Genomic DNA, 12,856 nt, shown 5'->3' with positions numbered 1-12,856 from the left:
TGTAAAATAATAAAAACCCTCACAAGATATGACTTCAACAAACAAAAAACTAAACCTTTAGTTATCTTCTTCATCCTCCTTGTCTACCCAGCCATATTTTTCTGTATTAGCTGTGAGGTTCCCGGTGCCTTTATTGGACACAGACACATACGTACCAGCTTTGCACATGGTGCACTCGCACTCAGCCTCATATGTCCAGACGTAAACTGGGATTTTTTTCGCAGTTCATCTGTGAATGTGCATTTGCGCTTCGTCATCTTGAACGATTCAGCTGCTCCACCGGTGTCTGCCGTTTTCTTGTTGTGAGTTTTGGAGAACCGCCCACAGAACAGCCTCTCGGGGATTACATCACACTGGGGGGGGGGGGGGGGGGGGGGGGGGGGCACACATATACACACACAGAAAGAAAAACGGACATTATCATCAATTAATAAAAAAAAAAAAAAAAACAGACGCTACGGACGGGACAGAAAAAGTGGACATGTCCAGAGAAAAGTGGACATGTCCAGGGAAAAGAGGACAGCCTAATATATGCTTTCTATGTAAGTATACAAAACCCAATCACATCTAAGTCACACTTACTCATATTTGAGTAATTCTTGAAGCTGGGCATGTCTTGGACATACAATAAACTGAAGAACAAAAATTATCTGGAGTTCATGTGAAATGCAGTGCACCCTCCAATACAACATTCTCTCTCCCAATGTTATCTGCAGCATGCAACACCAAGCTAAGCCTTGGTCAATTAAAACTGTGTGTATGTGTGTTTTTGTGGTTATGTGTGTGAGAGAGAGAGAGCACATGAATGATCCTTGTACCTTTTCATTGCCCCTCTTAAAAACAGAATAGATAACCTGATGTTTTTGGCCAATGAGAAGCTTTGATTAAACACAGGCAAACAAACACACACACACAATCTTTACCCTTAGTCATGCTGGGTGGATACAATATTTTATGGTTACCTATCAATTTCTTTGAAGACTACGCTCACATTTCCCAATTTGCACAGTTAACATTGACTATGATCAACAGAGCACACACCTGAGGGCTTGACGATTGAAATGGGTGTATCTTTCAAAAACAGGTGATAATACATATAAATGAACAAAGATCATACTGCGATCCTTTCCAGTCTTAAACTCAACATTTTAGACTGTTACCCATTTGGATTTCGATTTCAAATTTCACTTTACTTGGGAATGATAAGCATTGGTGGACTGCTGTAAACTTGAAGACAAAGTTCCAATAAACTGAAGACCTTTCAAGGTATAGTTTATCTGTTTTCTTTTGTTTAAAAATGATTTTCATTCTGTTCTTTTTCTTGTATTCACTTTACTGTGGATAATTTTAAAAAGCACCACTGCCAGTTTCCTGCTTCAATATTTTTCTTTGGCACACAGACTCAACGTAGATCACCATAAAGCTGAGCCAGTTAAGTAGAGGCAGCACAATGGAAGAACTGAAATACAGAGGAAAGAAAAGAGAGGGAAGACACAGGTAAAAATCTATCAGCCCTTTGAACTGAGGTCATTACATTTTGCTTCAGACTCATTTAAGTGGATGACTGATGCTAAAGATGAAAGAATATAACAAGTTGAATTTAAACATACATTATTTGGATGGCATCTGTCCAGTCAGTGAAAGCAGGGCCAAACCTTTGCTAAATGTGAGAAATTTAATTGTAAATATATGATGTATACAATATCCAAATACGTAATATACATTTTGGATAAAGTTGGCTACTGTCCAGATCTGTTCAGATAGCACAATCTGGTCAATCAATCTGTTTAGAATTTTTTTTTTTTTTCATTTTCTAAATCACTAGTTTTTTAAGGAAATTACCAACAATTCATCTTTATGATCCTATATAATTTTATGTTTAATTATTTATTTATTTTGTACTTTATTACCATAAAGTAGAATGAAAAGAGGAATTAGGTTGTGCTGTATACTTGATTTTATCATTGTAGTGGAGGGAAACAGACTATGGAGTTCATCCTTTTTTTTTTTTTTACACAAGTATTATTTAGATGTATTCTTTAACGTATAATGTTCAAATCAAATTTCTTGATGTTATCAAGTTATAAAGTTGACCTGCTATAGTGGTGTAACAGATTTCAAAACAAATACAATCAAAACCTAATGCAGCTTTGCACTTGCACAAGTTCATTATCCTTTTGATCACTATTAGGAGGGTAATTGGTGGCGCAATGGATACTGGTAATAGATATCAAAGTGTTAAGTGATATATCATGAAGTACTGTACTGTATAACTTTACTGTCTTGTAAAAAAAAAAAAAAGGAAAGATGTACATAGCAACATCCCACCATCCATCCATCCATCCATCTTCATCTGCTTATCTGGGGTTGAGTCACCACGCCACCATAGAGCTGTAAATAAAACACTATTTATAATGATGTTAGGAGATTTAACTGAAAACCTATTTTTTGGAAAAACAAGTGTATTTCTTTACTGGTGTAACTGCACATTGATAGGATTAAATGAGATCACTGTTTGCAGTCTGTTATACTTGCTTGTGCTTGTGTGACAAGATATACATATTGTTATTGTGTAATTAGTATGAATTATTCATATTTAAAAAGTAGTGCATCCAGCATTTAGAAAAGCTTAAGAAAGATGGAGATGGGTAATTATGTGATGACATTTCTATGTACCACTGAAGAAACGTCAAAGTTCACACATCTCACGTTAAAAGCTTCTCCTAGTGTGACTGTGGGCATACAGGTCAGTCATGTTCTGCATATGTATCATGTAATCATGTACATGTATCATGTACATGTAATGTATATGTATATCTGAGAGTTGCCGGGTTTACTGGCACTAATCAGTGGGTTGTGCCTGAAAGGCTCAAATTTAATTAAGTTTGTTTACAGCGGAGGCTGAGTAAGCAAAGACACTTCTGGACCTTTGTTTACTCAAGCTAATTCCAGCATAAAATCTGTCCCCTTTAAGAATCATTCCTTAATATGCATCTCTCTTTGGTGTCCGCCTCTCCTTTTGGTTTTCTTGTGACAGGCCTTCGTGTTTTGAACCATCTATAATTTAATGGCCCTCACTGGCTTTCTGTCATGAATCAGCCATCATGCTTGAATTTTCTGGGACAACTACAATATAACTCAGTAATATAGCTCAAGATAGTGAACATATGTGTGTCTTTTTGTATCTCAGGGATACATGGGATCCATTCCAGCTAAACCCAGTAGGATCTGAGAAGGAAAGTAAAAGAAGATGTTTCCGACTGGCCCAGTACCTGGTGGCTGTAATTGTGGGGCTAGCTGTCTTGACCAGTGCTGTCATTGCTAAGGTAAGATTGTCACTTTGTGTATCAATCCACAAAGAATTTCTCTTTCCATTTATCAATTGTTTTTGCACAGAAGGGGGAAAATGAAAAACAAATGCATGTCGAATATGCAGGTGTTTTACAGCCAGTGTGTTTAAAGTCCTTTCTGTTGTGTGTTACTTTGCAGATTAAAATTAAGGTTCTTCAATCTTAAAAAAAAAAAAAAATACCCTCAGTTGAACCAAACATGATGTGGAGATAAAACAGTCCTCAGTTTCATGCTACATCACTAAACATTTCAATTGTTGTTCTTTATTTCCATAGTAAATTACACTGGTTAATTTAGCACGTTAGGTTGTGTTCCACCAGAAACAGTCTGCTAGACTCCAGGGAATGTGCCTGTGTATTTTAAATTGTCACTGCAGAGTTTTCAGTAAAGTTTTTCTATCACTACTTTTTGTATAAAACTGTTTGTAAAAACATGCACCGTCCATCTCTGCCGTCTGTCCACAAAGTGACACTGTAAAAGGGTTCCTTTGTATGAGGGCTGGGTGAACATGACAAGGTGAACCAAAAGTTGCAATTATGCCAATTTATTGCTTCTTGGAAGGTTGAAGAGAAAAAAAATATATTAAAAAATAAAAGGGTTAGGGGATAAAAGCTTCAAATCAAGCAAACAGCATAGAGCGTAAGCAGACTCTCATGCTATATATGGACAAGGCGCTTGGCAGCATAGTGCCCTCCAGTCTCCACTGTCATAGACAAGACTGAGTGAAACGCTCTCAGCCAGGACCTTTCTAGGCTGGATCAAACCACCTTTCCCTAGTGAAGGGCTGATACAGAAGTTCACCTACAATGCAAGTGACATAATTTAAGAAAACCATTTCACAACATCAAGTACAGTATCAACACATACACACTTGGTAACTATTCTTCATATTTTTAACAATAAAACTTTGTATGGACAACTTACAAACTCAACCACTGACAAACTCCCCTGTCAAAATTGTGGGTTCCAATTACCATTCCCTCACTATAAAAGGAGTCCTGCAGGCAGGTGTGACTCTTTTAGGAGGATCAGACCAATACAGGAAGTAAGTTTGTGTGTTTAAATAACCATGTTGAATTATTTTAACTAAACATATGTTAACCAGATATTGTCTGTGTGCTTTTTCTTTTTTGTATTCTGAACAATGTAGTAAATGAGAGAAAAAATGTAAAATGAAAACATACGAACAATTGGAACACCCACTAGCCGGCTTAGCAGTATTCAAATTGTTTGATTGTTGTTGTTGATAGAACCACACATAATATCCTATATCCCTTTTTGTAACCATGTGTCTCTCTCTCTCTCGTGGTATTATTTCTCTATTTGTGTATCTGTCTCCCTGTTTGTAGAGGTCATCTTCACTTTTCTCTATTACTCATGCATTTACATTGTCTATTCCTCTGCCCCTCTCTAATTTCCCCCTTTTTGTCTAGTCTTATCTTCTAGTAATGAAATAGTTGTTCTTGGCTCGACCGGGCCTCAGTTCTTAATTTCATACCTCCCTCATGTGCATGCATATGTTGTGGGTATGACAATATAGCTTCCTTGAATCCTTGAATCCTAGAGACAGTACTAAGAAAAGAAAAATACAATACAAATCTAAATATATGCAAGGGTGCCTTGGTAATAAAAAGTACTGTATTTACATAAACAGTGTATTTATTTATCTAAGGAAGGAACATTTTTATTGCTCCTCATTCAGCTTCCTTATGGTTGTGACAATAAAGCTAATAAAGTATCATTACAAGTAATCTACAGTAGGCACAGGAAGCAGGAAGACGTTGCCAGTAAATCCTAGTCAAGTGTATTTTTACATTATGCTGAAGTGCTGCCACACACAGAACACTACAGCAACTGCAATGAAATCATCTGAGAGGGACAACTTCAAAAACAGTGATTCCTTAAGTTGCTCTTTAAAGAAAGATAGAAACGTGTAAATTGCATCTGTGTAACAAAGTACATATGAAAGACCAAAGTGTACACATTTTTATCACGTGTTATCCGTTCAAATGTTCTTTTCAGGGTTCTCTGTTGTTGTTGTCAACGCTGTCCAGTCCAACTTCCATGCGCAGCCCAAAGGAAAAACAGTTCTACATGTTGATGTTGGTTCTCTGTCTGGTTTTTCCCAACTTCCTGGTGTTAATTAAATCACTCTGGAGATGCACCTTCAAGAGCTTTGTACAACCCAATATAAAGACCATGTCATTTGTAAGTTTTTATTAATCATGTTTTTTTTTTATTTTGTAAATTACTTACTTTGTAAATTATTATAACAAATAAGATAATATAAAAATGCATATGAAAAATCCTTATTCACATCTTTAAATTGGTGCTTAGGGGTTACCAATATAATTCAGATATTACAATATCTGGCTTGATTTAGTTGAGTCTTTTAATTATTTATAACTCATCTGTTCTTAGCCATTAAAAAAAATTAAAAAAATAAAAACATTGGGGATGTCTCTAATTTCAATTGACACAAATATTTTATTCAACTATGTACATGCAACTAACCACAGCATGTCAGTGCATTATATTGTCATATATCAAATTTAAGTGTACACATCAACAATGTTGATGCTTCTTGTGACTTGTAAAAATGACTGCACATCGGAAATAGACTAATTCCTCACTGCCACAGTCAACAGATTCAGCAAACCCATGTAACATCAGAAACAAAACAACTTTTACATTACATTGCACTAAAACAAGATGGACTTGGTGATCAACAGTAATAAGAGCCAATACCTTTTGCATTTGGTAATATTGAGATGATAATTATCTAGTTTTCCCATTAATGTAGAGGTATCATCATTGTGTTTAATGTTTTTCTTGATTCTTTACACACATTTTGTGAAAGCATGCCTCTAAGTCTCAGAACTCTACACACAAATCAAAAAAGACAAACACAACAGGCAAATCCCCTCAATTTTCCTGCAAAATTAAACTAACTACATCCAAAATTTATAAGAATTTATAAGAACGAGTTGAACACTGATGTGCTCAAAGTAAAACACTATGATGAATGGAAAACATTTCTTATCCATTCATCATCATGAATTAGGCCTTTTCCTCCACATTGCAAGCAATGTTTTCCCTGGTCAAGCAGCTGGGAAAATACCTCCTAGCATGGCGAATCCAGCTATGAAAATATCAACTGCTATATCTCCACATGCGTCTTCCATAGCTTGGAGAAGGGGCTGTTGCTTCAATCAGTCAGATGACCAGATTGTCTATGATTCCTATGCTTTGCTAAAACTGAGCACAGGTAGATATGTGGAGAATGTTGCTTAGTTTTGTTTTGTTTTTTAGCTGCTTCTTTTTATGGTTGTAAGTAGAACTTTGGCACCATCAGCAAGAGACAGAGTAGTTCCTATGTGCAAATACAATGTCCACAAGAGAGCTGGGGAGACACTGCTAAATCAAACAGGCCAACTCTAGTAGTAATTGCTGCAAATAATTTTAACCACAGGAGTGTGAGTATGTGCTAAAAGAAAAATATAAATATGTGCAGGTGACATAATGACATCTTTGTGTCTATTCCAGGTTTGTGCTATTGAGTGCCTGGTGTCTCTTGGCACTTCAGTCCTGATACTAGTTGTGATGCCTCAGTTTGATGTGCTGACAAATCTCTTCATCAGCGGAGGAGTCTGTATTGTGTCTGCTACTCTGCAGATTGTCTTTAGACTACAGAGGGAAACATGGAAAATTGTGTTCCCATTATGCTCCTTGATCCTTACAGTTGCAGGTAAGTCTTTATTGAACAATAATTTATGAAGTGATAAAAGTTCTAATGGCATTTCATCCTCTCTCTCTCTCTCTCTCTCTATATATATACTTTTTTCATCCATTTAACTATTGGTTCAGTAAATCTGCTACATTTTCAAGCTCTGATATGTGCATTCATGGTTTCAAATTGGTTGCAAGCTTCATGTTTCACACACAAGAAAACATTTCAAAGCTCCTGTTGTTCATAAAATAATCCTGCCAAACTTTTATCTGCAAATGAATTGAAGCCTGACAGTGCAGGCCTATTGAGGTGAGAAGAAAAAAAATATGTACTGAAACTTAAATATAAAGTAAGTTTTGCATTTGTAGATGGTGACTGGGAACAGTATATGACTGTGACCCCAGGGGATGGGGTTTGCACCTACTTCAATTGAATTGTAAATAAAATACAGACAAAATCATTCGTAATAAACACAGAAAGAGCTAACTAACTGCTTCACTCACTGACAGGTTACTGCCTCATGGGTCTCGACTACTACGTTCGTGTATCATCATTTGTGGATAGACATAACAACAACTGCTTTTTCTACATTGGAATTGGAATTTTCTCTTCACTTCTCATCTCACTGTGCTGGTGGGAAAATCCACTTCAAGCTACCAACCGCATGCAGGCAAATTTTCCCTATATTGGATTCCTTTTCTTCTGTCTTCGCTGTAACATGTTCATTTCTAAACTTGTTAAAAAAAAAACTTCCACCATCATTTGTTAAATATGAAATGCTTTTTAACTGTAATTGTTGTAATATTTTACTGATGTTGGCTCACATGGCTAACTGTGCAACATGTTTTTACACATCTCTTCAGGTAAATGATGATCAGCTTCATGTCCATATATATTTTATTAATTTCCAACTTTATTGCTGCAGGATACGTTGTCAGAATTGGACGGTTTCAGGGACTTTGTGTTTGTCATCAGCAGTATTCTGAGGATAATTGTGATAGGTAATTTTCTGCCATCAACAGCCACCATCATAATGTTCTCCTTTGCCTACACTGTGACATTAAATATAATTTCCAATATTCCCAACAAAGAAGAAAGTTATTGGTATGATGTCAATGGTGCACATGATTTACAGAGGATATTATCAATTGCCATTTTCAATTCTGACAAGCAAAATACTAACAATTTATTTAATTGTGTATGACAGCCTATCTTTTTTTATATTTCTAAAGAGTACTTTTGCTTGTATGTTAATCCATTCAAACCTAATTTGGTATTACTTTTAGCATAATATCTGTTTATGGTTTTTGACATTTCATCGTACTGCATATCATTGATACGTAATGATAACTTTTTTTCTCTGTTGTAGGAGCCGTATACTTGATATACAATATATGTATTCAGAACAATATCATCTGGTTGGACTTTAACCTGCAGATGACAAATGATCGAGTGCTCCTGCAAATTGGACTAGTGGTGTTTTTCTTACAGGTAAAGTAGAAGAAAGACAGAAGGTGAATGACAGACAGATATTGTGGGTCTCTACCATCCTCTTTTCCTCAGTTGGTCCTGACAACAAATTGCTGATAAATCTTTTCCTTGTGTCCTCTCTCAGGCCTTTTGTTCAGCAGCCTGCCACTGGTTCGGGGTGGTGGCCTGTAAGATTCATGCAGTCAGGATGAGCTTTGCACTGCCAGTGTGTTGCACAGGTCCTACAGTACTACTGTTAGGACTGGTACTTTTTGTAACCCAGGCACAAAAACTGGATGGAGTACAGCATGAGAGCATAACAGGTACATTTATTTTCTTCATTTACATGATATGTATAATTGCTTGTGCTCTGTCACGCTTCCAAAAAAAAAAAAAAAAAGAAGACCCCAATGCAGAGACAGATCAGGTAAAACTTTTTTTTTTTTTAATAGTCAAAGTAACAACAAAGTAGTCTGTGAGATAAGGGTGCAAAACATAAAGTACAACAAAAAGAGGGAACAGAGACCAAGCTCAACATTCAAGTCAAACAAACAAGACACAACTGTAAAAAAAAAAGATAAAAGACGAGGCCGAAGAAACAAGCCTGAATTTAAAAAAAAAAAAAAAAAGGAACCAAGGGTGAGGTAGAGGCAAGGCTGACAAGGGCACACCACATAACCTGGACAAAAAGGAAAAAGGGCATGGTTCAGTCACAAGGGAACTGGGAAATCACAAAGATAGACACAAGCGATCATGGGATATTCTGGCAGTGAAGAGCAGTCTGTTGAGGGTATATATGGAGGGTTGATTGTTGGTAGATGCAGGGCAGATGTGCCTCGTCAGCCAAGGGAGGAGGACTAGAAACGCCCACTAGGACAGAACACAGGGAGGAGAGGCAGAGGAAGCAGGAGCACAACAAACAGGGCAGGCAATGCAAAAACCACAAGCTGAACATGAACCATGACACCATGTTGCAGAGTTTTGTGAAAGCCTGGTCTTCTTGAGCCATAAGAACACAACCCCTGTGGTTTTACTGGAAATTACCAGGAGCATCTGCCGCACGTCACTTAACAGGTAAATTCTGGCATATAAGTGTTTGCACAAGTCTTCCTGTTTCAAGTTAGTAACCTATGTGGTTATGTGTATGTGATCAACTGTAATCATGTTTCAAGCAGCATGCTAACGAATGTGTTGATTCTTAGTGAAATGACTTAAAACTGAAGCTGAATATATTTTGATAACATTCAGTAAATACTTACAAGCACGTTTCTTCAGCTACTATTTGCAGTGGCCCTTTTCCATGCTGGCACTGGAAGGAGTGTGTATGTGGTCAGGCTTCGTCACATGTACCTACTATGTATGGAAGATAAAGGTATCATTATACGCAATCAAACACACACATGCATACACACAAAAGCACGTAACGCAACTGTTCAAAAAATTGGTGCTATGTGAATGCACTGCACCGCTTTGAGGGTAGACTACAAAATAGCAATACAAATACTGTAACCAAAGAGCACAAAAGCAAAAAGTTTTTTTTAGGTCTTCTAGTACTTCCATCAACACAGGGGAGTCAGACATAAAAGACAGACTTCTAATTGCTATGGTTCACCATGTCTTAGGTCCAGCGTATAGAGAGAACATCTCAGCTCTTTGTTCGTCGACTGTATGAATCTGCGTTCATCGATCTATCGTTGTTACTCAACACCAAGATGAAGGTACCACGAGCCCGAAACCAGGAAAGGTGAGGGGAGAGAAATTATCATTTGAAAATTGTTAAATAAAATTAAACATTAAATGTTGGTAACTAATACCTCTATTTTCTGATCTACAGCCATGATGAGATGCAGAGCTGTGTGATCTATCTCTGTGCCACCATATGGCATGAGACCTATGATGAAATGCTGAAGATTCTCACTTCCATGTTTAGGTTTTTCACTACAAACACCTTTTGTGTACCAGCAGGATGGCTTTCCATTTTCACATCCCTTTTAAAGTGAATGTTTACTATCCTGTTAAACATTTCAAATGAAGTTGTTTCTGTGGTTTGTTGTTCAAGGTTGGACCGCTATCGAGGTGATCCAAAGGAAGACCATAAGGACCGTTTTGATTTCGAGTGTCACATCTATGTGGACGATGCTTTCATGACTGAAAAGCACACACAGAAGAGACTGGTTAATGATTATGTTAATTGCTTGATCCAGGTTGTCATAGAGGTTTATAGGTGAGATTAGCCATCCATCCATCAACTATTTATTTATACATACATTTACTAACCAACTATCTACCCATCCAACCATTCAGAGTATTTACCAATAAAGAGCCAGATGATGTGTCAATCATTGAGGCTCCTTACGGTGGAAGGCTGATGATTGTCATGCCAGAGGGCAACATGCTGTATATTCACTTCAAAGACAAGAATCTCATCAGGAACAAGAAAAGATGGTCTCAGGTATGTCATACTAATCGTATTTCATATGCATATTTTCTTCCTGTTGGTTGGTGAGTATATGTAAATCCTAGCTGGCAAAGTGGAAGATGCCTATGGCTGCTCACAGCAAGACTTCAAGCAAGTAGCTCCAAGTTAAAATTGGAGTAAACTCAAGTGTTTTTCAGTATATTGCATTACATGTTCCAATAACATTTATTCATCCCTTAATGTGTACACGTATATCAGCATTTGATAATATTTGCTATGCATTTTTATTATTGTTCCGTAGCATGCTTTTTTTTTTTTTCATGCCATGTGTTGAGGATTTGACCTCTGACGCTGGGTTAGGAGTGGTTGACCACTACAGAGTTTGGTCAGAGAACACTCAGCCATCAACTTAGTTTAATGGTTTTACTGATTAAAATCTCTCTTCTACGTGTAGCAGCATGGGCCTATAGTGCTGCTGTACCGGTCTATCTCTGTTGGGAGCGCAGTCTATAAAGGTTAGTGGTTGTGCACCTGGCAGCCCTCTTGTCTTGAAGCTCCTAAGTGCCCCGCCTCCTTTAATCACCACACCTGGCCTCCTTCCCTGGTTACCTCACAGCTAGATCGTTCAGCTCGCCGTTGCTCGTTCCTTCACTGGGTCTTCCCTCTCCCGCATCGGGCTCAGTCGCAGGGCGTGGAGTGTTTCTCCCTTGTACCCCATCACGGGTGCTGCCTTGGGGAGCAATCAGCTGTTGAGCGCTGCCAACATGTGATGTTCATTCAACTCCTGATGGGATAACGTGTCTGCAGGCGGCTTTTGCCACCCTCCCCCCTCTCTCATGCCACGATTGGCCGGGTGCTGTTTTTCCGCTGATTTGTGTAGCCGTAATGCATCATTCAACTCTGCATCTCCTACTGTGCTGTTCTTGGCACTCAGTAAGGTGGTTGCTGCTTATCCTGGGCGGCACTAATGTACCTATGTTAATATTTTAAACTAACCTACTTATGGACTGATCTTATTGGTAATATTGTTTTCTCTTTTTTATTTTTTTTTGCTTCTTTTCCCTTGGATTGCATGGATGTGAGGTTAAATTCCTTTTGATATTTGTGTTTTGTGGGCTGCCTTGCATGTTTTTTAACTTAATTAGTCTGGGTAGCTATTATTTGGTTTGGTTTAATTCCTTTGTATGCGCATTTATTTACCAGTTTTGGTAACTCCCCCATCACATTTGATTAATTTAGTTCTTTGCTGTGTGTTTGCTTTCTTTTGTTTTCAATTGTTTGGGTTGGTTAAGTCATGTGGACTTAACCCTGAGGTGCCCACTGGTTTTCTACCTTCGACTTGGCAAGTGGGTACAACCAGGTCCCGCTCACAGAAGCAGACGGGCCCAAAACCGCCTTTTGTACCCTGTTTGGCTTATTTGAATGGAACCGCATGCCTTTTGGGCTTTGTTACGCCCCCAGCACTCTCCAGAAGTTGAAACGACTGTTTGACCTACAATGTCAGTCGTTGCTCCTGTATCTGGATGACATGCCATGGTGGAAGAACACCTGGAGAGGCTGGAGACTGTGCTGGGACGGTTGCAGGAACAAGGCCTAAAGGCCAAGCTCAACTAATGCGTGTTCTTCCAGCAGGAGGTACATTATTGGGCCTATGTGGTCTCTGACCAGGGAGTCTCCACCAATCCCAGCAAGGTTGAGGTGGTTGCCAAACGGCAGCTTCCCACTACCACCTCTGACCTACGCTCATTTCTCGGCTTTGCCAACAGAATCATCAGAATTTTGAAGCACTGAAGATCAAATTTACCACAGCACCTGTGCTTGCCTATGCAGACTTCTCCTTACCCTTCATCCTTGAGGTTGACACAAGCTATGGTGGCCTTGGAGCT

The 12,856-nt window shown here is 38.2% G+C and overlaps 1 protein-coding gene across 1 annotated transcript in view; it reads left to right on the top strand.

The window, feature by feature from the left end:
* The first annotated feature begins 1,450 nt into the window (after positions 1 to 1,450).
* chs1 (chitin synthase 1) overlaps positions 1,451 to 12,856 on the top strand; it is a 28,417-nt gene continuing 17,011 nt past the window's right edge. Inside the window, exons 1-14 of the mRNA XM_029498443.1 lie at positions 1,451 to 1,497; positions 3,191 to 3,326; positions 5,374 to 5,559; positions 6,898 to 7,099; positions 7,591 to 7,751; positions 8,007 to 8,082; positions 8,451 to 8,572; positions 8,697 to 8,874; positions 9,529 to 9,625; positions 9,827 to 9,923; positions 10,174 to 10,295; positions 10,386 to 10,481; positions 10,611 to 10,775; positions 10,856 to 11,003. Of these exons, the coding sequence (XP_029354303.1) occupies positions 1,451 to 1,497; positions 3,191 to 3,326; positions 5,374 to 5,559; positions 6,898 to 7,099; positions 7,591 to 7,751; positions 8,007 to 8,082; positions 8,451 to 8,572; positions 8,697 to 8,874; positions 9,529 to 9,625; positions 9,827 to 9,923; positions 10,174 to 10,295; positions 10,386 to 10,481; positions 10,611 to 10,775; positions 10,856 to 11,003 (1,833 nt within the window). The remainder of the gene's footprint in view (positions 1,498 to 3,190; positions 3,327 to 5,373; positions 5,560 to 6,897; positions 7,100 to 7,590; positions 7,752 to 8,006; positions 8,083 to 8,450; positions 8,573 to 8,696; positions 8,875 to 9,528; positions 9,626 to 9,826; positions 9,924 to 10,173; positions 10,296 to 10,385; positions 10,482 to 10,610; positions 10,776 to 10,855; positions 11,004 to 12,856) is intronic.

Source organism: Echeneis naucrates, chromosome 3 (genome assembly GCF_900963305.1).
Source record: "Echeneis naucrates chromosome 3, fEcheNa1.1, whole genome shotgun sequence".
Taxonomy (NCBI): Eukaryota; Metazoa; Chordata; class Actinopteri; order Carangiformes; family Echeneidae; genus Echeneis; species Echeneis naucrates.
This window is presented reverse-complemented; position numbering and strand designations above follow the sequence as displayed.